General features: G+C 40.4%; 1 protein-coding gene across 5 annotated transcripts in view; it reads left to right on the top strand.

Moving 5' to 3' along the window:
- Positions 1-26,080, top strand: part of APP (amyloid beta precursor protein) — a 353,581-nt gene that overhangs the window by 188,936 nt on the left and 138,565 nt on the right. For all 5 annotated transcript variants that reach the window (XM_050958058.1, XM_050958047.1, XM_050958026.1 and 2 more), the window contains exon 6: positions 18,546-18,748. In XM_050958058.1, coding sequence (XP_050814015.1) covers positions 18,546-18,748 — 203 coding nt within the window. The remainder of the gene's footprint in view (positions 1-18,545; positions 18,749-26,080) is intronic.

The following is a 26,080-nucleotide window of genomic DNA, read 5'->3' as shown; positions in this document are numbered from 1 at the left end:
TCACCCCTTCTCTGAGTCATAGCTTTGGTCAGTGTCCTTAGACTAGGCAGAGTTTTCTCCTCCTTCTCTTTCTCCTGCCTTTTTTTTTTTTTTCCTGGTATGTGCCAATGGGCGCATTCGGCTTACTGAAGCCACCCACTTTTAAAACAGTCTGTGTCCCTCTTTTGCTCATGTGCTTCTGCTGAAGGAGTTACAGGCTCCAGTTCCCCTCCTCATCCCCAGGCTTCTGTGTAGAGAGTAATTCAAACGCAGTGGCCCTACCAGTAGACAACCCATTGTTCCAGAAGGAGAGAGTCACTGAGCATTGATTCAGATAGTCTTTCTACTAGGTGCCAAGCCCCTGTTACCAAAAAAAAAAAGATGTTCTAATCCACAAACAAGGTTGCAACACAGCATGGTCATGTTCCAAAATGAAAGTCACAGTATAAAGTGGAGCCCCTGAAACAGAATGGGGTTCACAAAACAAAATGGAGCTCACAGTTTGAAAAAGATGAATCCCTACTTTGTCACATTCCTAGCTGCCCTAACTGTTCACAGTGTGCTTTATACCCGTCACGTTGTTTTAATTCTTCTTCTGTTGAATTGCAGCTGTGCTTGCTGTGCTGCATTGTGTTGTCCATTAATAGTGTTTGGATGTATTTTGTATGTTCCACTGCAGGTGGGTTTTATCTGGAATGGTCATTGGTGGTGGTTGAAGGTTCCTCATCAGTTGTACCTGGTATTACATATTTTTTTGGTATGTTCTACTTGGACAGCAGGTCCCCGGTGTACCTTGTTCAAGTGTCTATTATGTGCTGCTTACATAATAGGCTTTCCTTGTTTTACCCCCTCCACTGATTGCTTGTGATTGAAGAAAAAAGAACGATTCTTATGTACGTTTATGCTGCAAAAGTATTTGAAGCCTACTTAACATGTAATTTGGCAGTAAGACAGTGCATATGCAAATGACAGTGAGATTTTTAGTGCTAGTTCTGGATGGAGGAGAGGGTGGGGCTGCTGCACAGGATCCCCAGAGCTGTTGCTGTTGCTGCTGAGTCTTCCCTGCTGCCGCCTCTCTCCTTGCCTGGCTCCTGTGTGAGAGCATGTGCCAGGGCACAGGTGAATAGGGTAGCTCAGCCAGCTTCCCAGGGGAATAGGGGACGCACCATGCCACATCATGGCAAGCCACATTATGGCACACCCCATGCTGGAAGCAGGCATGGCGGTGGCAAAGTTACCTCACTAGCTTACAGGGATGCTTTGCTCCTGTCCTGTGCACTGCTGCTGGGGTGCGGGAGCCCTGAAGGGAGGTGCCTGCCAGTGCTAAGGGAAGGTAAGAGAGTGGAGAGGGGCTCCCTAAGTGCACCCTTGCAAGCCAAACCCAACAGGACCTGACTACGAAGATCACATTGGGTATAAAAACAACTCAGTGCTCTCAGGCTCAGATTGGGTTTGGATTAGCTATGGTCTAGTCAGTTCCAGTTGGGATATAAAATTAGGTCTAACCAGATCTCTACTAAAAGCAGCAAAGAATCCTGTGGCACGCATATCCAGACAGTCCTTGGGCATTGGCACTCTCACTGAAGGACTGTCTGGATATGTGGACTCTCTGCTCAGACCCTATGCCACCAGCACTCCCAGCTATCTCCGTGACACCACTGATTTCCTGAGGAAACTACAATACATTGGGGACCTTCCAGAAAACACCATCCTAGCCACCATGGATGTAGAGGCTCTCTACACAAACATCCCACACACAGATGGAATACAAGCCATCAGGAACAGTATCCTTGATGATGCCACAGCACAACTGGCTGCTGAGCTCTGTGCCTTTATCCTCACACACAACTATTTCAAATTTGATGACAATATATATCTCCAGATCAGTGGCACCGTTATGGGTACCCGCATGGCCCCACAATATGCCAATATTTTTATGGCCGACCTGGAACAACACTTCCTCAGCTCTCGTCCACTCACGCCCCTTCTCTACCTACGCTACATTGATGACATCTTTATCATCTGGACCCATGGGAAGGAGACTCTGGAAAAATTCCATCACGATTTCAACAGCTTCCACCCCACCATCAACCTCAGCCTGGACCAATCTACATGGGAGGTCCACTTCCTAGACACCCCGGTGCAAATAAGTGATAGCGACATTACCACCACCCTATACCGAAAACCTACCGACCGCTATGCCTACCTTCATGCCTCCAGCTTCCATCCCGGGCACATCACACGATCCATTGTCTACAGCCAAGCACTGAGGTACAACCACATCTGCTGTAACCCCTCAGACAGAGACCAACACCTACAAAATCTCCACCAAGCATTCTCAAAACTACAATACCCGCATGAGGAAATAAGGAAACAGATCAACAGAGCCAGACATGTACCCAGAAGCCTCCTACTGCAAGACAAACCCAAGAAAGAAACCAACAAGACTCCACTGGCCATCACATACAGTCCCCAGCTAAAACCCCTCCAATGCATCATCAGGGATCTACAACCCATCCTGGACAATGATCCCACACTTTCACAGGCCTTGGGTGGCAGGCCAGTCCTTGCCCACAGACAACCTGCCAACCTGAAACATATTCTCACCAGTAACTGCACACTGCACCATAATAACTCTAGCTCAGGAACCAATCCATGCAACAAACCTTGATGCCAACTCTACCCACATATCTGCACCAGCAACACCATCACAGGACCTAACCAAATCAGCCACACCATCACCGGTTCATTCACCTGCACGTCCACCAATGTAATATACGCCATCATATGCCAGCAGTGCCCCTCTGCTATGTACGTCAGCCAAACTGGACACTCTCTACGGAAAAGGATAAATGGACACAAATCAGATATTAGGAATGGCAATAAACAAAAACCTGTAGGAGAACACTTCAACCTACCTGACCACACTATAGCAGATCTTAAGGTGGCCATCCTGCAGCAAAAATAGCTTCAGGACCAGACTTCAAAGAGAAACTGCTGAGCTTCAGTTCATCTGCAAATTTGACACCATCAGCTCAGGATTAAACAAAGACTGTGAATGGCTAGCCAACTAGAAAACCAGTTTCTCCTCCCTTGGTTTTCACACCTCAACTGCTAGAACAGGGCCTCATCCTCCCTGATTGAACTAACCTCGTTATCTCTAGTTTGCTTGCATATGTATACCTGCCCCTGGAAATTTCCACTACATGCATCCGACGAAGTGGGTATTCACCCATGAAAGTTCATGCTCCAAAACGTCTGTTAGTCTGGATCTGTAAAAGCAGCAAAGAATCCTGTGGCACCTTATAGACTAACACAGCTAGCCCTCTGATACAGACAGTGTGTCTTGTCAAAATCCCCATTCAGGGTGTATTTTGGATCCATCACTGCTTCAGAATTTGTAAGTACTTTAGCATTGCTGGCCTGTACAGCTGATGAAAAGGTTGCAACCTTTACTCTCAAATGTGGCACTGGTAACAGTCATTCACAACTTTGCTCCCTCCACCTAAACTACCATAATGAACTTTACTCTTGAAGACTGCCTCAGAGGCAGACGTGGAGCAGCTGCCCTCCTTCTGCACAACTCTGTTGCTCTGTGGTGACTGTGTCCACTTCCAAGTGCAACTTAAGAATGGTGCAGTTCAGAATAGTGGACTGCATTCTGTTATAGGGGCTCCACTTTATATTGTAACTTTCATTTTAGAGTGCGAACATGCTCTGTTGCAGCTTTTTTTGTGGATTACAGCATCCTTTTTGTATCAGGTGTTTGAAAGACTGAAAAGCCAGGATAGAGCCTTGAAAAACGGGGCTATCAATGTTGAATGACTCTCCCCTTCTGCAGCAATGGGATTTCTGTTGGTAGGGCTTTGAATTACTCTCTACACAGAAGCTTTTGTGAATATCTTACAAGCCTTGATTGGCCTGGGATCCAGAGCTTAACTGTATCCCCTGATGGCAGCTAAGATATGGATACCCTTTGCTAGGACTGACCTCTTCTAGCATCATTAACAGAGTTTTTAATTGAAGGCCTTCTTTAGGGTGGGTGAGGTTATATCTTTTATTGGACCTACTCAGGGGTAGTCAATAGGCGGACCATGGGCCAAATCTGGACCACCAGATGCTTTTGAATGGACCACAAAATCTTTTCATTTACTTATTATTGTCATTGTTGAGGGGTGAGCGGCTATTATTTCCTCTGACCAAGAAATTTGGACCTGACAAAAAATAGTTGACTACTCATGTATCAGAGGGGTAGCCATGTTAGTCTGGATCTGTAAAAGCAGCAAAGAATCCTGTGGCACCTTATAGACTAACAGACGTTTTGGAGCATGAGCTTTCGTGGGTGAATACCCACTTCCTCAGATGCAAGTAGTGAAAATTTCCAGGGGCAGGTATATATATGCTAGCAAGCAAGCTAGAGATAATGAGGTCAATTCAATCAGGGAGGATGAGGCCCTGTTCTAGCAGTTGAGGTGTGAATGGCTTGCCAACTACAGAACCAGTTTCTCCTCTCTTGGTTTTCACACCTCAACTGCTAGAACAGGGCCTCATCCTCCCTGATTGAATTGACCTCATTATCTCTAGCTTGCTTGCTAGCATATATATACCTGCCCCTGGAAATTTCCACCACTTGCATCTGAGGAAGTGGGTATTCATCCACGAAAGCTCATGCTCCAAAATGTCTGTTAGTCTATAAGGTGCCACAGGATTCTTTGCTGTTTTGACTACCCATGGCTCTGTTGGTGAAACATAACAGTGCAAATATTACCTCACCCAACTTGTCTCTCTCATATCCTGGAACCGTTTTAAAAAAGCACATTTTTGTTTTATTAGGCATTTTTATTGAAATTGTACATATAATTTGAAACACTGAGAGAAACAGCAGTCTGTGGCAGTGTGGTGAAAGCCACTGGGCAGCACCAAAATGGGTCTTAAAAGATAGCACTCTAAGCTATAAATGACAATGAAATTGAACCCCAGAAAACTGTTCCATATTAAAATGATTTTTTGAGGTGTAATAAACATATTTTCTTTTTTATGTCTGGTTAGTTTTATATATAGTATGTACAGGTAAACCACAATTATCTAATTAGCTTGTAGGACATCCAAAACTTGGTAAATCTGCGTTTTGGAAAAGTTGCATTCCAAGGGGGAGGAGAATGGTTGGTTGGGGTATTTTTTGGTTGGTTGGTTTATTTGTTCTTGGGTGAGGGAAGGGAAATACTTTTTTGAATTTCAGATAACAGGGTTTCAGACAATCCCACGTTCGTAGCTTTTTGAAGTTTTGTGACAAATCATAGTTATGAGAATTATACTAGTAATTAAGATGAAACATCGTACTCATGTAAGCTATTGAAAGTGTGCAGTCTTTTTTAACACCCATGTTCTTTAGATGCACAGTTTCCTAAGGAAGATCTGTACTCTCTACATTTTATAATTCATATCTGTATAAACATTTTTAAAGATTAAAACACTGGAATTTTCCTTTAACTTTTTTTTAAAAAACTATGGTACCTGTGGCTGTTAAATCTGTTCTGTTAATTATGAACATAATAAAGTTCCTGCATGTGTTTTGTATCTCTTGGAATACTATGTTACATGTTTTAGGTTAAAAGCTTACTTGATTAAAATTTTAAATAGTAGAATTTGTTAATTTCTTGTATTTGCCTCCTTGCCGACAAGCTGCAGTATTTAGATTTGAAGACTTTGGTGCATAATGGTTTTAATAACTGATCTTTCTTTTCATAGAAGCTACTGAAATAAACAAAGCACAGAATGCTTAGGGGCATGTGAGCATTAGAGAAGCCAGAAAGATAAATATAATGTTGAATCTCTGCAAATGGATGAGTAGAGTAAGAATGGAACTGATGAAGCAGCTTATTGCTTTGAGAGGTAATTGCTATAGTATTGCAGAGGCAATTCCAAGCACCATTTGAGTATAAATGTTAACTTTAGTGATGGACGAGCTCTTGTGCAGAAACAATGAATCTAATCTGGGAAACAATGAATAGGAAATAGCTGAGCTTTCTTGCTTCCTTGAATGCTCAGTTTGAGCTCTCCTATTTGACTTCAGTGAACTTTCAGCATCTTTCAGGAGGTTAATACTACAGTTCTGCATTTAACTGACCAAAGTTAACGTGGATGGAAGGGTTATGACCTTCCGACTTAAAAAAATAGAGCTATATATTGCAAAGCATGATATAGACCTTAAATAGTATCTGTCTCAGGTTAAAAGCTTGATGATAAGTTAAAGTTAGAAACAATCATTACAAAATTGTAACTATGTAAAACTATTGGAATTTTGTAATTCTATATACTATTAAAGTATCTGAAAAAGAAATTTGGACATGAAAAATTCACAGTTGAGTTTCCACGAACAGCTTCTGATTCTGTATCCCTGCCCCCATCCCATCCACCTGCCTTATTGTGTGGTATCAGCTTTATATACGGATATTACTGAGACTTTTTTGCTGTGGGTAGAAAACTGAAGCAGACGAGAATCTTCATTCTGCTTGATAGCAATCTTCAGTGTGTGACAAGGGAGATGAGAGGTTAGAGTTATGTATCTTTGGCCTTGTTGATTTTTTTCCAATATGAACTAGAGCCAAAAATTACGTGTGTCATGAGATATTTCAGTGGTTTTGATTTGTTTTTATCTTTACTAGATTCATGGTCTGATCCTTAAGGGTTTGTGGTCCCTAATGGAAATGAGGAAGTGGTATGGTGATAGGTGACTGGTGATGTGAGATAAACTCATTTAATTCTCAGTCTTTCAAATTTCTTTCATAACACTATTATAATGTTTTATTTTAAAGGTTATCTTTTTATAACATTAACTTGTCTAAATAGAGCCTTGTCTGGAAATTTTCTGAATTTCTTTAGAACGTATTTTAAACTTTGATATGTGAAAACTAGTTGATCTGTTTCTTTCTGTTAAAGGATATAAATTGTAGAAGTGGTCTAATGATGGTACATGATGGTGTGTGAAATACAATTGAAAGTACTAGATCAGTCGTATGTTCTGCCAAACGAATCTATAATCTCCTTCAACCCAAGTGGTTTAGCTAACATAGTTTACAAAGCCCACATGAACTCTGCTGGATCCTGATAAAGCAGTCCAGAATTCTAAAATCTGCACTTAATAATCCCTATGGTCTTTTTGATGGTAAGTGAAGCTTTTCTTAAAATTTACCACCACTGCACCATCACCAGGGACCAGCAAGGGAGAGCACTGTTGTAGACAAAGCACTGATGGCTACCTAATTCTTACACCTGTGCCTTTTCAGCACTGAAAGGCCTGGTCTACACTACGCATTTAAACTGAATTTAGCAGCGTTAAACTGATTTAACCCTGCACCCGTCCACACAACGAAGCCCTTTATATTGATATAAAGGGCTCTTTAAACCAATTTCTGTACTCCTCCCTGACTAGGAGAGTAGTGCTGAAATCGGTATTGCCATGTCGGATTAGGGTTAGTGTGGTTGCAAATCGACAATATTGGCCTCCGGGCGGTATCCCACAGTCCATCATTGTGACCGCTCTGGAAAGCAATCTGAACTCGGATGCACTGGCCAGGTAGACAGAAAAAGCTCTGTGAACTTTTGAATTTCATTTCCTGTTTGCCCAGCATGGAGCTCTGATCAGCACAGGTGGCCATGCAGTCCCAAATCCAAAAAGAGCTCCAGCATGGACCATCTGGGAGATACTGGATCTGATCGCTGTATGGGGAGACAAATCTGTTCTATCAGAGCTCCGTTACAGAAGACGAAACGACAAAGCATTTGAAAAAATCTCCAGGCTATGATACAGCGTCCACAGCACAGTGCTGCGTGACAAGCGTAACGGAAAGCCAAAGAATCAAATGGACGCTCATGGAGGGAGGGAGGGGGTACTGAGGACTCCAGCTATCCCAGAGTCCCCGCAGTCTCCGAAAAGTATTTGCATTCTTGGCTGAACTCCCAGTGCCTGAAGAGTCAAAAACATTTTCCAGGTGTTTGAGGGTATATGTCATCAATTTACACCCTTCCCTCCCCCTCCCCGAAAGAAAAGGGAAAAAAAAAGGTTTCTCGCCTTTTTTCATTGTCACCGTATGTCTACTGCATGCTACTGGTGGACAGGGTGCTGCAGCGCTGAACACCAGCATTCCCTTCCCGGTGGCAGACGGTACAGTATGACCGCTATCCATCGTCATCATCAGCCCGTGGGTGCTTCTGGCTGGCCTCGGTGAGATCGGCCGGGGGTGCCTGGGTAAAAATGGGAATGACTCCCAGTCATTCCCGGCAGATGGTACAGAACGGCTGGTAACTGTCCTCCTTATAGCAACTGGAGGCTGAGCTCTATCAACCCCCCCTTTCATGTCTAAAGAAAAGCTTCGGTACTGCCTGGACTATCATAGCAACGGAATGCTGGGCTCCTCCCCTCGATACCCTTTAATATTCTGCCTGGACTATCATAGCAGCTGGAGGCTGCCTCCCCCCCATTTTATCTCACTAAAAAATAAGTATTTCGTATTCCTGCATTCTTTATTACTTCATCACACAAATGGGGGGACCCTGCAACGGTAGCCCAGGAGGGTTGGGGGGGAGCAGGGAATCAACGGGTGGGGTTGTTGCAGGGGCACCCCCTAGAATGGCATGCAGCTCATCATTTCTGCGGGATCTCTGGGGCTCTGACCGAGAGCGGCTGTGCTCTCTGGTTCTCTAGTATACTTGCCCCGTATTCTAGGCAGGACTGACTCTATTTTTAGACAAATCATAAAGAAGGGAATGACCCAGGGAGTCATTCCCATTTTAGTCCATGCGCCCCCGGCTGACCTTGGCGAGGCCAGCCAGGAGCACCCATGACAGTAGCAGATGGTACAAAACAACTGATAACCGTCGTCTCATTGCCAGTTTACAATGGCAGATGGTGCAATAGGAATGGTAACCGTCTCTGCTACCTTGCAAAGTCAAATAAATGCTGCTGTGTAGCACTGCAGTACCGCCTCTGTCAGCAGCATCCAGTACACATATGGTGACAGTGACAAGGCAAAATGGGCTCCATGGTTGCCATGCTATGGCGTCTGCCAGGGCAATCCAGGGAAAAAGAGTGCGAAATGATTGTCTGCCGTTGCTTTCACAGAGGAAGGATTGAGTGACGACATTTACCCAGAATCACCCACGACACTGTTTTTGCATTGGGATCTCAACCCAGAATTCCAATGGGCGGGGGAGAATGCGGGAACTAGGGGTTGGCTACAGGATAGCTACCCACAGTGCACCGCTCTGGAAATCGATGCTAGCCTTGGTACATGGACGCACATCGCCGAATTAATGTGCTTAGTGTGGCTGCGTGCACTCGACTTTATACAATTTGTTTTACAAAACCAGTTTATGTAAAATCGGAATAATCCCGTGGTGTAGACCTACCCAAAGAAGCCCACAAAAAAATTGACTTCCACTTTTCATGGGAGTAGAAAACAAATTGAAAAGCTCTCCTGGAAAAAAAAAGGAATTACACTAGCAGTTCTGTTCGTTATTCACTCTAGTGCAGTATTATTCTGTCATAAGTATGCATTTCTCATAATGAATTACAGATAATGCAGAAGATGATAACATAATAACATGAGACGGGAGGGGGATTCATAATTCAGTTGACCGTAATACGTTGCAGTGTCAAGGGTGACATAGTTTGCTTTCCCCATTGACCTAAGTTGGATTTGAATCAGTCCATCACTTTAAAATACAAACTCTAAAAATTTTCAGTCCTGCTTGAAAATATGACACTTTATCCTTTGAGGACTCAGACAACTATCAGAGTAAAAGAACTGCTTTCAGATACAAGCAATACAAGAAGATACTTGCAGATTAATTTTGTAAAAAGTTACTCCTAGCAAGTAGGAGAGACCGAGTTATAACTTTATAATTGCACCCATTATTTGTTCTGTTATAGGCAGCACAACTAGCAATGCCTGCAGTTAAAGTTGCTCAACATTGTTGATTATAAAACTCTTTTTGGGTTGCTTATAACTTAATCGAAACTCTATTCATTTAGGCTGAAATGTTCCATATTTGGTATCTGCCAGTGACTGAACTTTTTCAAAAAACTTCAGCAAAAGAACAGTTCAACGATTTTGCAGAACAGGGTTAGGGAAAAATGTGCTTTCCCCATGTTAAAAATTCTTGCAACCATTTGGTTGAAAAGCTCTAGTGCTTCTGTGCTTGGGAGCAGAGACATGGAATATGGCCAGTAGACAGCCCTGGGGCAAGGGATGTACCTTTGACATGAAAAGCTGCCCAGATTTGCCCAGTTTACAACACTGGAAAATCTCAGTTCTTGCTTACTCAGTAGAGACTTGTTAGAATTTTGCAGCTAACTTCTCAAAGGAACGTGTCCACGATGAGCATCCTCCAGCCAGAGGTGTGACAGCTGAGCAGGACTTTTCATGCAGTTAACTGCTGCAGGCCCTGTGACACCAGGCACCAGAAAACAAAATAAAGAGATGTTCTTTTCTGTGCTCTCAATGGACCTCTTGCTTGCAACCAGGCAGCCGAGAGGAGGGGGAGGAAGTAGCCTGACTGAAATGCAGAGGGAGAGGACTTGTAGCGTAGACTGGGACAAGAGGCCATTGGCATAGGACAAGGATAAGGAGTTAAGAGTTCTAAAATGAGCTAAAACTCTTCCTGGGAGTCATGAGTGAGGAATTGGGATGGGGAGCCAAGAGGGGCTGATGGAAAACTGGAACCAGAGGATATGGGGAGACTGAACTGGGACAAAGGCTGAATGAGCCCAGAAGCAGAAGGGATCAGGCTTGTGAGGGAGTGAGAGTTGGGCGTAAAGGTTTGAAACCAGCAGAGAACACTTAGGACTTGGAACAGAATCAAGGTTCTTGAGTCTCAACATTCCTCTGCTGCTAAGAAACAGCTGTGAAACCCACTGGCAAAATATGTGCCCCATCTCCCTCTAGTGGCTGGCTGTACTATTGCTTTCAGTTATTGTGTTAGCTCCTGTGCTGTGGACTAAACTTTCTGATCATTCCGGTGAACCATGTTGGAGTTGATGTTGTTTCCATGTGACGGACTTCTTATTATTTTTAGTTTGTTTCTTTAAAAACTTAGGAAATTACATGCATGTAAAATATTACATTTAAAGAATGTTGAAGTTGGAAAGGAAACACCCAAAGGCTAGAAAATGCCAGACAATTGCCTGTGTGTATGCATTATGATATATTCCTTAGCTGCATGATGAAATGATATTTTTCCACAAGTTCCGTGCCTCTTTTCCTTCAAAATTTTGGAAGGTGTTTAGTGAACAAGATGGGGGAGAGGGGGTGGCATTGCAAGAAATGTGAAGGGATGTTCTCAAGGTTTAGGCAACTGAATGTCACCCAGGAGGATTGGATTTTATCCCTGCCTCTGACACAGAGATCCTGTGTAATGCTGAGCAAGTCACTTAAATCAACCTTTTTGCAGGTGGCCACTAATCAAGTAGTCATCATTTTCTGCGTGCACAATTTAAGACACCTGGTGTTTGATTTAAGGAGTTGAGCACTCTCAACTGCAACTAAAGTCATTGGGAGCTGTGATCTGAACAAATACAGTACTATAAAATGCTACTTTCTCTGAAAACTCATCATAAACTTCTAAAACTGAGCACTCAAAATTAGTGGACACTCTTGATATTGTGTCTCTGCCTTCATTCCCCATCTGTAAAATGGAAATAATACCACTATACCCTTATGAGGGAAGGTAAAGATGAATCCACTGAGATACTACAGTAATGAGTGCCATAGAAAAGCCCATGAGGAAACTAGTAATTCTCGATTCACTGCGGGATTTGGATGGTGTGCAGTAAATAAGACATGGAACCACACGTTGAACAATGAGAATAAAATGAAATATTGAATAGCTGCTCGTTCAGTGAGCATTGTTCATCCTGTGCACTGAATGAGAGGGGCATATGCAAAGAATAGTATGTGATCATGTAAATTCAAGACTATCATGATTACCACTTGGGGGTGAAGCAAATTAAAATTGCACAGACACCTTAATTCTGGCATTTCTAAACTTGTGAGTGCTTGACTCTGCACCTTTATGGCTTGTCTAGGTTAGTGCAGTTAGTGCATGGAAAGCTGGGGTGTCAATCTGCCTTACACTAGCTTGACATGCATTAACTGTTCACGTGAACCAAGCCCACTAAAAGTTCTGTAGTGTACTTTGTTTGATCTACTTCCTTTACAAAGCAAACTAGATTGAAATGCAGTAGGGAGCTTTTAGTTCATGGTGACAGATTCCGCATGGACAGATACTGTGCAGCAAGCTACTGCAACATAGATTTATACCCCAGATTGCTGGACACTAATTGTTGTCTGGACGAGCCCTTAAAGTTCTTTTAATGTAGCTTTTTGGATGTAATATTTTATTAAATGTTTTCCAGAACATCTGTGAAGCTGATGGGATTTTTTGTGTGTGTGCATGCAAGAATATTTCATCTGATCATCGTTTTGATTTTTTGCAGTATAAAGTTGGAGATGACTGGGCAGATTGATTGAAATCAAAGTGATTTAAATCACAATTTTGGTCATGATTTAAATCGAGCAGAAATGTTGATTTAAAACATTGCTTTTTATCATGTTTTGCATTCGTGCTTTTTTTTTATTCCCCTAAAGAAAGTTGATTCTTATTGGTTCAGAGCCATTAAAACATGTTGATTTGCAACCAGATATACTCTTTACACTAAATTTAGTGCTGCTTCTTGCAAAACCTTTTGATTTTTTTCTAGTGTTCAAATACACATTTTATTAAACTTGGTATCTGACAGAACTGTGATTAAAATGTAACTTCCTTGTGAGTTTAAAACAGTAAGCTTAAATTTTAAATATCAATTCTTGATTGAAACTTTTTACCAAATATTAGCTTGAAAATCTTTGCAGCAGAGACAGAAACTTCTAAAACAGAGTTTGTTAATGTAATGCCACAACTGCTGAAGCATAATTAAAAAGATCAGGTAATAGTCCTTTTAAATTTGTATTCCTACTTCCTTTGTTTCATAGCTTGTTAGAAGACTAAAAGAAAACTTTCCTTTGCTGATTTTGTCTTTTTTCTAGAAGCACAGTAGTTGACATCACTCAGTTTTATTTATATGCTTATCCAGCATCCATGAAGTCATCAGTGCTGCACACAGGTCTTAGAATGAGCAGAATAAGTATAAGTTCGTGTTAGGTCTTAGCAAAGTGGTGGATTTAAAAAAATAACATACTGAATAATCAATGCATATCTGTTGGCTAAATTCTTCCTTTAAATATGTTCAGAGATGCACGTTAGTGGGACTTGTACGTGTGCATGTTTGAGGACAGACATTGGCCCATTAGACCTTAAATGGTTGATATGCTTTTATTTAAAACAGAGATACAAATGGAATTGCTTACCTCATGAATTTGCCTGAAACCCCAGTGGTTCCGTGAGTATAAGAATGGTATTACTGTAATACCTCTTAACTATATCCTGTTTGACAATACAATATGCAGGGGAGAGATGATTTACATTAAGATCTAGTTTACTTCTCCAGTGCTTCGGAGCAGAAATGTTTCCATGGTGAGGAATTTTAATATTCCCTGTGTAAGGAGTTTGAGACAGGTCAAGGTTGCTTTTAGGGCCCCATGTGTCTGTTGTTAATACAAATTACTATCCCTAATTACTGCAACATTTTTGTTGACATAAGACTGTGAGACACTAATATTTTATGAACTTTGCAGATATTTTCAAAGCCATATTCATGTCTAGCAATTTATCCCTGTTGCTTGCTGCTGAACTGGATAATTCAGGTAGTGGTAAGGCTTCACAAATATGTGAACTTTTCCAGTATATCGAGTAATGTCTTGAACCGCCTCTGAAAAATCCTGTCACCGCCACCACCATTATGCTGAGTCAAAATGTCAACAATATCTTGTAAACTAGACACTGCAGTCTGTGGTGCCGGCTAAGATAGTGTCAAGGGAACACACAAAAACAGCTATTGAAGGATCAGGCTTCCAAAAGCGACAAGACTGAGTCACGTTTGCTTAGCAAAGGAGTAAAATGCAATAACAACATGAAGTATGCACACCTGCACAATATGTTAAATAAAACATAAAGCAATTCTTGAGCTGATAGGTACAAATCTTTTCTTTCTTAACTGCCTTCTATAACAACTCTTTCTTTCAAAACTCTTGATGTAACTTGGAACCAAGGTGATGGGTATATTAGAATAGCTGGAAACAGCATCACTCTGATGCCAATTTTGGGTGCAATGTCAGAGGGAATAAGAGCATTTACCATGACCGAGAGAAAGAAGTTGGCAGTTCAAGTTGTGCATTATATAAAGGGATCTGTACCATTTTAAAATTTGCAGTTGTGGTCCATACGATTGGAATTTAACTTCATTACATTTGTGAGCTAGTCTGTAAGCCCCCAACCCACTCCTCGTTCAGGCCTCTCATGAATAGGCACGTTCAATGTGATGCATTCAGAAACAGATACGTACACACGCTTTTTAAACTATGTTGTGCTGTCCACACCTTTGTCTGAGTAACTGTAATTTTTGTTGTAGTCCATCTTATCCTTCCCCCAACCCCATCCTATTGTTGTTGAGATATTCCGTTGTCAGATATTAAACTCCAATATGGTTTCTGCAGCTTGTTCTGTGTGGACTCCTGTGCCCCCACAAAGCCCATTGAAGTCAGTGGGGCTCTGCATGGATGCAGGAAAGCTGCCACACATGCAAGGAGTTGCAGGATTGGGTTCAAATATTGGTAATTCTTCAACAGAGATTGTGGGTCTTTACCGGTGCTGTGAAGTGCCTATCACACTACTGGGTGCTGTGAAATTATCACTAATAATATGTGCCAGAAAAACTAATTCAACAAAACCAAGCATGACTTTTTATTTTTAAAAAAAAAAAAAAGATTGGTTAGCTGCGGTGTTACACTGCATCTCTTCTGTCCTGAACAACAATTAAAGCATTTGAGCTGTCTTGGGAGTTAGAATGTTAAGGCCATGTACAGTATAGAATACATAATTTTTCACAGAAGCACCATAATACTAGCACTCAGTGTTGGTATTACCACACATGTGCCGCTGTCTGATCTCAGATGACAGCACCAAAATTTGGTTCAAAGTCTACATCTGTGAATATAAATACTTAAAATAATACCAAAACTTGAGACTTTAACCCCTTTTGGCACAGCACCTGAACAAACTCTGCCTCTATAGCGTAGCTCAGTGGTTCTCACCTGGGGCACCTGGTTTCCCCCAGCTGGGGGTGGGGCAGCTCCAGGTTTAATTAAAAAAAAAAAAAAAAAAAGGGAGCGAATATGTGACATGATTCAAAAAAGGTTGAGAACCCCTCGTGTAAGTGATATGAATCCAAGGTTGTGGTAAAAGACTATGCTATTATTTGATAGGTCTGTGTCATTTCTTGAGGGTGTGGGGGAGGGATGCTCCCTGAGTACTGTGGTAGTAGTATATTAAGTGTCGCTATCACAGTTGAATTTGAGGAGTAAATGAGACTATATGTTAGTGTTGATTTCTAGTATAACAGTGCTGTTACTGTTATTTTAGTTGTTTTCTGTAGTACATGCTTGATATATCACAACACATATTTAAGTTGCATATTTGTCCTGCGCCGTTTATATAGTATTGTATTATATACATTTAGGGCAATATGATGAAACCATCAGGCTTAGCCAAAGTCAGACTACTCTCTGGTACTCAGTGTTATTTTTAGTTCCTTTGTAGACATATTCTCCGTAAGCAAAATTAAAATGCAAGTTAAGGTTCTTCAACTCCAGTTCCTCATTTTCTTTAATAAGAGTTAAGTATGTCTGATAGTAAAACTGACTTGTTTACCATCTAAAGAGTCATCTTTGAGTGCAGATTTTCAAAGTCCTCAATAATGATTGAAAAAGTAATGCTACTTTTATGGTGAGACTGGAACCCTACTTCAGAAGTCTGTGGGATGGCTGTGTGCGTCCAGTGAGAGGCCAGCAGTTTCTAGGACTGTGGGGAACAAAAATAAACCTTTAGTTTTTAAATTCATTTTGAGAAATCAAATACTGTATCAATATGCCAATACTTTTGGTTCCTTCTGAATGATTCACATCAAAATCTCTGGAAGAAAGTGTGTTTTTAAATCTGTCTTCACAATACTCCCCATGTATAAAACCAGTTCTGTGACATATTGCCCTTGGGGGAGAGTCCTGTAGAATATAGTACACACTTTTAGCAAGAACATAATTTTCTAGAAAGCTTAAATAAAAGTGCCAAGGATATTGTTAACTTCTTTAGGTTTTTAGAGTAATTGCAGGAGCCTAATTGCCCCAGTCGTCATAGTTTTTCTTTACTTCCCACCACAGCGCGTGCCTTCTGTGAGGCTCCATAGTGTTTAGGATTCTGTCTTACATGTTAGAATTCACTATTGTCTACCCAAGGCCGTCTGTGGTGTAGTCAAGTGCTTGCAACCAGCATAAAACATAGTATGTACAGGATATGTCACTTATATGAGGAGTATATAAGCACAATTTTCATGTAAGGAAGTGGAGTACTGTTTTCTAGAAATTGAATTCCAGGTAAATAGCTCACTATGTCTCCAGCTAGACCTTGTTTGTTTGCTGATCATTTCTTAGTCACACTGAATTCAGTATTTGTGCTCCCAACTGCAAGTAACTGCTGTATGGATTTGTGTTCATTCTCATTCATTGTCTACAAACTATCAAAAATGTGCCACTGATGATCTTAAAACAGATGCAGAACATATTCTTACCACTCTAAATATTTTTAGATGACCCTGGCCTAGCAATAACTTTTTTGTGGGTTCACATATCAGATTTGTTTAGAATTCTACACCAAAAAACACGATTGTGGTTAGGGACTGCAAATAGAACAACAAAATGTTGTGCGTTCACATGGCAAATGAATTGCTTTTATATAGCTAAACACAGCTGGATCTTGGATGTGTACAAGTAAATTGTTTTTATAGTGTTTTTCCCTGCGCCTTCTTAAATTGGCTTTCCTTTGTTTGTTCCATTACTGTTTATGTTTATTCAGAGCCCTACAGTCAGAAACCATAGATGGCTTGCTTTCAGCATTCTTAGGGAAAATGTCCAAGACTAGGGGTCTCTCAACCTGGAAGTCACAACCAGGTGACAGAGGGTCATGACCATCCTGCTCTTCCCATATTGCTAAAAGGATGAGTTGTCCTGGAGTGGGAAGAAGATCACAGTATGTAATAGGTGAGACCCATTGCCCAAGACACACTGCAGAGTTGCAAAACCTTAGCTTGCCTTGTGCTTAAACAAGAGGGTCTATTGTGGTTGTGGTTCAGACACTCGTTTGTCCCACCTGAGTACCAAAGTGAATTAAGCTAAACTGGATAAATGCCACTTTAATTCTGAATAACATCATCCACACATGCGTCTGACGAAGTGGGTATTCACCCACGAAAGCTTATGCTCCAATGTTTCTGTTAGTCTATAAGGTGCCACAGGACTCTTTGTTGCTTTTATCATCCACACTAGGATTTAATGTGGTTTAACTAATCCACTTCAAATTCAACCTTTTTGTTAATTTGGATTAATTCTCCAGGATGCTCCTGTGTAGACAAGCCCTTAGTTCCAGTGGCTTATGATTTTGTCCCATGTCTTAATATGTGTTTGAACAGCACCTAGCACATAATGGGAGCTACCAGGATACAAATAATAATAGTATGTGAGTTTGAGTAAGTTGATTGTTATTATCACTCATTCACATCATTTTCTGATGATAAGAATTCATTCATCTGTTTGAACCCACCTCAGTCATTTTACAGAATTCCAGTGCAAAGCAACTGTCTGATCTCCAAGAGCAGCATAAAACATGCACACCCAAGACATACGGGGGAAGGGGTAACTCAGTGGTTTGATTATTGGCCTGCTCAACCTAGGGATGTGAGTTCAATCCTTGACGGGGCCACTTAGGGATCTGGGGCAAAAATCAGAACTTGGTTCTCCTGGTGAAGGCAGTGGGCTGGACTCAACCTTTCAAGGTCCCTTCCAGTTCTATGAGATAGGTATATCGCCATATATTAGGGGGAGGGATAGCTCAGTGGTTTGAGCATTGGCCTGCTAAACCAAGGGTTGCGAGTTCAGTCCTTGACAGGGCCATTTAGGGATCTGGGGCAAAAATCTGTTTGGAGATTGTTTCTGCTTTGAGCAGCAGGTTGGACTAGATGACCTCCTGAGGTCCCTTCCAACCGTGATATTCTGTTATACTAATCAATTGGCACAATCTGGTATGATTAATACAGGGCCTTTCCCCTTCCACTGCATGGAAATGGGCTTCATATTGGTATCCTGCTACACTAGAACAAAATCCATATTTATCTTTTGTTACTGTTTCATTTTCAGTATATGCATTAAATCTCACTGCATTGCTCTCCAGAGTTCCAGGCTCATACTTTTTGAGAGAGGGCTTCCTGGTCACACTTCCACGAGGTTCTGAATAAGCTGTTGTCCAATTTCTCATCTAGTAGGTGTTTTATTGCTGACTCAACAAAAACTGTTTGATTCTTTCAGTGATGACAAGGTGGTAGAAGAGCAGCCAGAGGAAGAGGAGGAAGTAACGGACGTGGAGGACGACGATGCTGATGATGATGACGATGATGGTGATGAGATTGAAGAAGAGGCAGAGGAACAGTACGAAGAGGCTACGGAAAGAACTACTAGCATTGCTACCACAACCACCACTACTACCGAATCGGTAGAAGAGGTTGTTAAAGGTAAATTAATGTTTGTTTAGATTGGGGTCTGTGGAATTGATCTTACTGGTGTGTATTTGCCCTTTACTGCTAAAAATGTTCCAAACAGCAAAATATCCTAAGTTGCTACATCATAATGCTTTGTCTTTATATGATTTGCAAGTTTTTTTCCTTTTATATCTAATCTTAGGATACGTGGATAGTGATTGCCACATATTTTATTGAGATTATTTTCACAAACAGCATAGTAAACTACATGAGAAGAAACTGTGTTGTATGCTGGTAAACCAGTTATTGTGAAAGAAAAGGGAATGTTGGTATCAAGTGGAAAAGATGTGGTAGAAAGCACTATTAGGTAGGACATTGTCTTACATTAACATTTTCTGGTTAGCTGTTTTATTCAGATTCTTGGATTTTTTAAACCCAGCATTTCTCAATAATAAGCAAATAATTAAATTTAAAAAATCCTATAGTTGACCTAGTGTTTGGGTTAAAGATTACAAATAATTATAAAGTATGTTTGTTGTCTATGGGGTAAAAACAAACAAATAACATAAATGGGGTAAAATAGATTTTAAAATATGCTCCATTTGTATACTCTATATGGTGTCATTAAAGCAATTTAATTTTTTTTTATACATTTGAATATTAGCCTACTCATAGGCAATTCGACAGTCCAAATCATGGTAGATTTTTTTTTTCTGTTCCTCTTCCCTTGTACAATTTATTCTTTAAAGGAGCTCTTCCTAGATTTCAATATGATTTGGAACTATTCTGTATGGTGTAATATTTATATAATCTAGATATTAGTTTTCTATATTGCTCATCTCCCTGGTAGCATTGTACTTATCAAATGTCTTTATGATGATCTTCTACCTCCTAAGAAATGATACACAGATAAAAGCCAGGACAAAGCATAAAAGGAGCTAAGTTCCTATGAGTTAAAATGGAAGGAGTTGAAACTTAAAACATTCAGAGACAAAATGACCATGAAATTGTTGTAGTGGAACTAACGCGGACATTTCAGTCCTGATTCCCTTAGTCCTTTCCTGCTGCTATTGGAATTGAGGGACACAGACCCTTGCAACTTAAAAGTGTACGCAAACCCACACTGACTTTCCTATCCCTTCCCTGTGGCAGGGTTGTTCTGCGCTGTTGGCTGATGTTCGTTGTTTGGTGATAGGGAGAACAGCACAGGATCGATCTTAGCTATGATTTTCATTCCATGATGAAATATGCATATAATTGAATGGAATTACCCTATATACTCATTTATTAGCCCGTTCATTTATAAGCTGACCCCCCAAGATGGTTAGGTAAAAATAGCAAAAACGGTGTGACCCTTTCATAAGCCGACCCTATATTTGTGGGGTTGGCAAACTTTTTAGCACCTAGCCTGTCAGGGTAAGCCATGGGCGGGTGGGGACATTTCGTTTACTTGGAGTATCTGCAGGCATGGAGCCCCTCAGCTCCCTGTGGCCATGGTTCGCCATTCTCAGCCAATGGGTGCTGCGGGAAGTGGCGCCACTTCCCACAGCTCCCATTGGCTGGGAACGGCAAACTGCGGCCACAGGGAGCTGAGGGATTGCATGCCTGCAGATGCTCCAGGTAAAGAAAACAACAGTGTATTAGATATTCAGTTCAATGATTCCATAGAGTTTAAAATCATCAAATTTTGGTATAGACCTGTTTATAAGCTGACCCCTGCTCTTTGATGCATCATTTTTTACCTAAAAATATTCGGCTTATGAATGAGTATATACGGTAAGTAGCTAATCTGGAAAGAGTGCGGTTCCTTTATTAACATTTTCTGTCCTTTATTTTTCTCCCTGTTTCAGGTGAGTGCTATGATCAAATGAATTGATGTTTGAGTAAAATTGGTTTGCAAGGGCTTCCTTCTTAGGCAGAAAAAACTCTTATTTATCTGAATTCTGTCTCTTGATTCTTTGATTCAGTCACTGGAGAACCAGTGTGAGACGAAAGTAAAAATCCCAGTTTAAATTTTTTAACTACTTAACTGTATTTCCATATGTGAGCTCTTATTGCCCAGGGATGAAACACCTTGTCCTCACTGGTAAATGAAAATTAAAAAAGATATACTTCAGTTTAATGGGATTTGAGATGAGTGGAAATGAGAACAAATTAGGTACACCATGTCTTTTACCAAAGCTGAAATTTCAAAGAGGTTAAGATGTTCAGTCTTCAGGGAACTACAATGTTTAGTGTGAAAATAAACTACAAAAAAGGTGAAGCAACACATTGAATTTATATAAAAATAGACTGTAACATATAAACATTGACATTCAGTGGTGCTGGTTTTAAGAAGCTAAAGAGAATCGTCTTTAGTTTTTGCATGTAAAATTGGTAAAATGCATGCAGTGCCATGAAGGCAAGAGTTTGGCTGCAGACAAGTCTAGTGTAATCAGGCTCGATGCCAGATTCCCTGTGCAGCTCTCCTGAGGCACCTCAGCCCATCTGACCTTCAGCATCTTCATCTCTCTTGATACTTGTACCAAATTATTTGCATATACATGGCTATCCCTGATTATTTTGTTGAGATGACTAAACTTTCATTGTCGAATTTTGCCACAGCTGCTTCTGCAGCTCTAATGACAGAGTTGTCTTCCTGGGACAACAAGCTAATAGACTGGTCCACAGACCAATAAGTGGTGGTCTCTAGAGAGCTGGCTTTTCTCATGGTATATATTCATCTTCTTGTTTCCACTGGTAAAATTCATTGAAAGAAGCTAAAAATACATTAGGAAATTAATCAGTTACTGTAAGATGTTGATGGTTGACACAGCGATGTTATTCTGTCGCACATGGGAGGAGAGCTGATCTTCATGATTGCAAATAGGAAGTGGGGAGGATCTGTGAGACTTTCTCTATTAAGATGTGGTCCATGCTAAGGAAGATGTTTGAGAACCCTTGTAGATAGGGCTTCTTTGCCATGGGTGGCTGACTATCTTTAACCCATTTGGGTTACAAATAAAACTAAGATCACTTTTCCAAAGGGTTAGGGCAATGAAGTTTATACAGTGTATTTACTCCTGGGGGAAATCTGTGCCAAATAATTCTTTGCCAAAAAATTAAAAACTCTACACACCGTATTTTAATGTTCTGCATATCTTCTTTGTCAAAATAACACAATATAATAATACCAATTTTAGGGGAGGTTGGTAATTTATTTCAAAATACCTGTCAGTAAGTATGTCTGTAACAATACAGAGCATGCTGGAAAGCAGCTTCTGCCCTCTCTCTATACACGGCTGGCTGCTCTGGCTCTGAGCTGGCTTCCCTCTCTTCTGGTGCCATAGCAGTCCTGATGGGCAAAAGGTGTAACTGCAGCACCTCCCTGGCAATGTATTATTCTGCGGGATTAGGGTGTGTGAGATCTGCAGGGGACATGAATTCTGCATGTATGCCAGGGTGCAGAATTCCCCCAGGAGTAAATGCTCTCCCTGCTGATTGCACATCCAATTTCTTCTTTATACTTTCTGGAGACATAATCATTAAAGAATGTGGGAAGAAGTTCTTCATGTTTTATACGAGTTATCTTTCCTATGTCAGATCAGTGAAAGCTTGTTTTCTTCTCAGACTATAAATTAAACTATCCTGATAACGGGTGACGAAAAGCCCAAGCAAGTAAATGGACTGACTCCCATTAACGCCAATGGGCATTGGATCAAACCCTAAATAAATAAAGCATGTACCGAAACTGAAGCTAGATCGTGAAGACATTCATGATGTCTGCTGTAGTTTCAACATGTCATGCTGTTTCTTATTCCTAAGCATGTTTTAACTAGTAGTGACCAAAGTATCCATAGCAAAACAGCTCACAAATATATTTCCAGTCATCAGGAGAACAACAATTTTAGTCTTATCTGGAAAATGCCAGATAGCATGAAAGTTCTCTTGAGCCAATAGCTGACACAATAAAGGTGCTTCAGTTACCTAGCCAGCAGTACACAAGGGAGTGATGTGGCCAGCGTCATGTCTGCAGGCCTATGACTGCCCTAACGCAATGGATCAGGTACCCATTTTGCATCTGGGTGAACTGGAAGTGGCTTTTCAGGGAGAGATTGAGTAAGAATCAAACCCACAGCTATCAGGATTATCATGGGGTGCCTAAACCGCTCAGCCACTACACCTTGACAGATGGCAAACTGTTATTTCATGTCCTGTGGCAAATATGTTTTTTAGCGGGTTTTTCTTTATTAAAGAGAGTATAGGAAGGATGGTTTTGGTGAATTCCTTTCCATTATCCTAGCACAATACTTAGTGATATGCACATGCCTTTGTCTGACAAGGGCGTGTATGCTATAGGTTTTCAGATAGATTGAACACCGGAATCAGGAGTCCAGGATTCTATATATATCTGTGCCACTAACTGGTTATCAATTTGTAAGTCTGTCTGAGGGAGCTGTGTACCTTGACTGGTGGGCTTGAGGTCACAGGCTCTAGGGAACCCAGAAGTCAGCCCTTTTCCGTTCTATATTTCCCACCCCCATATGCTGGGAGATGTTATCCCTGAATTTGTATTCTTAAAGCTGAGTGACTGATTTCTGCAGAGTGCAAGAATGCAGGCACTTCACCCAACCTGCATACCAAACAGGGGAAGTAACTTCGAAGACTAGTCATAACTAGCAGATCAGCTCTGGTTCTGCTGACATCACAGCCTTAATACACTATAAACTGTTTCAGAACCAGAAAAAGATGCTGACATATCGAGGTCCGGGAGAGTTTTTGCTAGGATTGACTGAATCATGTAGAAACTCTGTTCTCCCATGATATGTAATTGTTTGTGATTCCATTTCTGTTCTCCTTCAGCATGGCTGTTGATAAGCAACATTGTTCCTCTCTACCCTTACATCAAAGAAAAAGCAATTAGATCTTGTTTTGAGTTTAATGCTTCCTGTCAATATATCGGTCAATTAGAGCTTTTTTTAAAGGCAAGCATCAGGGCCAACACAGCAACCTGTTGAACATTTGGCAGCTTGCACGCACACCATTCAGCAGATGTGGAGAATTCAGCAAAGGCTTGACCACCTGGTTTTCGTAGCGTTGCCAGTTAGCAATGATTTTACCATCCCTTAATTCAAACAGATTTGTTTAAATATTTAGGAAAGAATTGAAGTGGTGCTGCTTGATGTGGCATTTTGAATGTGTTTGTAACCTGCCGTTGCACATGGGAATCTGAACCAGCTTTCTAGCAAAAGAAAAGTGACATACGTTAGGTATGGCAGCTGTTAGCCTTATTTCTCTACCGTATCTTGTTTGCTATTCCCTTATACATTTCATAGATTCTTCCAATCCATTCAGTGACAGTTGCTTCCTATTACAAGGCAAGTTATTTAGCTTGTTATAAGGAAGTGCCGGTCCTGTCTATTGCAGGCTTTGATATAGTATTGGAGTATTAATGCTTTGTTCAAAATCAGGTCTGCTTTAGCCCACATTGACTTAATTGCTTTTCCTCCTTTTCTTCTATGAAATGTTATTACCTTGGTTTAAGCATCAGAACGTTTTATGTTTTTCTTCACCTAACTTAGGGTGAACTTGATTGGTCACCTGCTTGGGTGAAAGAATTTGAAAAGAGATAATAGACGCTCATATTGCATTTTAAGAAATACCTAGACATTTGCACAATAGTGTCAAATGTTATAACTATCTTTCTGTCAATTGACAAAAAGCATCTGTGATTTTCCTTACTCTTATGAATGTTAATACGCTCAGTCTAGCCTTGGTTGTAGAGAACCATGTATTAGTACATTTTGATTAGTACAACTATGAATTTAATTGGATGTTTTGATTTAAAATTCAGTTGTCCCTCCATAAAAGGACATCTTTAAGTTGTCTTACATCAAATGAAATCTTTTTCACTGTTAACCAGGACTGCTGAATCATAAAAGAACATGTTTTTTAATTAAAATTCTGGGCCAAGGACAAACATATTGGAATACTTTATAGAGCAGTTCTGCTGTTTTACATACGGGTGAAAATTTCATTATGATCTGTGCTATACTTACTGAATTCTGTCCTCTGCTAATCTGACTCTCCAACAGAAAATATCATTTTAATGTACTGAAACTGTAACTATCTAAAGCTTTGGTTTTATTTACTAATCTGTTTAATATTATCCTACATTATCATCATCTGTGGGGATAAGTCTTTTGGATGAGTGAAATGTATTTCTGTGCTAACCTTCTCAGTCAATGTGTCTGCTCTGTTAATAAAATCATAGTGTTATGGGAAAGCTGCATCTCTTCTAAAACATACATAGAATGTGGAATTTTGTTGATCTGGTCTTACGTTCAAGCTGTCCTTTCTTTGCCACTTGACATCTTGGTTCTGAATGAAGTTACTCTTCACACAAATAAAATTAAAATATGTTTTATTCTTTTCTTATACACTGGAATTGGAAGGCTTTGTAATTTAAGGCACAGTATACAACTATATTTTATTTATGCCCCAATTATTCCCTACGAGTAGGCTCCACATCAACATTAGAGAGAGAGATTCAATCTTAACTAGCAATTACAATTCTAAGATATTTAACTCTTTTAAAGAATTATTCTTTGGCATTGCATTTACAACTAATCGTTCAGCCTTTTTTTAAAAAAAAAATCTCTCTAGAAAGTATCAGTGCTGTTGTGTAGCTAATGCATAGGCTTTATTCCCAGAGCTGGTGCCAGCTCCACAGCTGCCTCCTGCTGAATTCCAAAAACCTCTTAAGTAATTAGTTTTTGTCTTTGAACGTTCAAATTAAAATTTGGCTGCTGGTATCAGGGATATATTCAGAATGAATAATTTCTTCTTTAAATATTCCCTTGGGAACAATCCACATAATAGAACAGTAGTGTAGATTTTTGACTAAGGAAAGTGTAAGTACAAACAAAATCAACAAAGGAGTAAACTTTATTTAAAACATAGTTCTGTATCTCTGAAGTAGTTACATACTGGAAAGTAATGCTCCTGATGTATATCTTGGTACATCCATGATAGAGGTGTACAAATAATCCAAATTAAGGGAATGGCCAAAGTACTGATTGGAATCCTAAATTGTAGTGCCTGATGATGTTGAGCAGACACTATGATGATACATTTGCTAGGGCGATTTGATTCTTTTGCCCATTTTGTTACATTAATCATCTACACTGCAGTTTTATAGTGGAATATAGATTCTAACATTTATTTTATTTTACACCTTATAAAATTACAAAAAATTACAGCCCCAGGTCATCAAACACATGCTTAAGTAAATCCCTACTCACCAGAGTGCTTAAGCATGCATTTAATTTTAAGCCCATGCTAAAGTGCTTTGCTGAATCTGGATCTACATGAATACAACCTAAA

The sequence above is a fragment of the Gopherus flavomarginatus genome, chromosome 1, assembly GCF_025201925.1.
Source record: "Gopherus flavomarginatus isolate rGopFla2 chromosome 1, rGopFla2.mat.asm, whole genome shotgun sequence".
NCBI classification, from domain to species: domain Eukaryota; kingdom Metazoa; phylum Chordata; order Testudines; family Testudinidae; genus Gopherus; species Gopherus flavomarginatus.
Note: the sequence above shows the minus strand (reverse complement) of the source record. Positions and strands in the feature narration are given on the sequence as shown.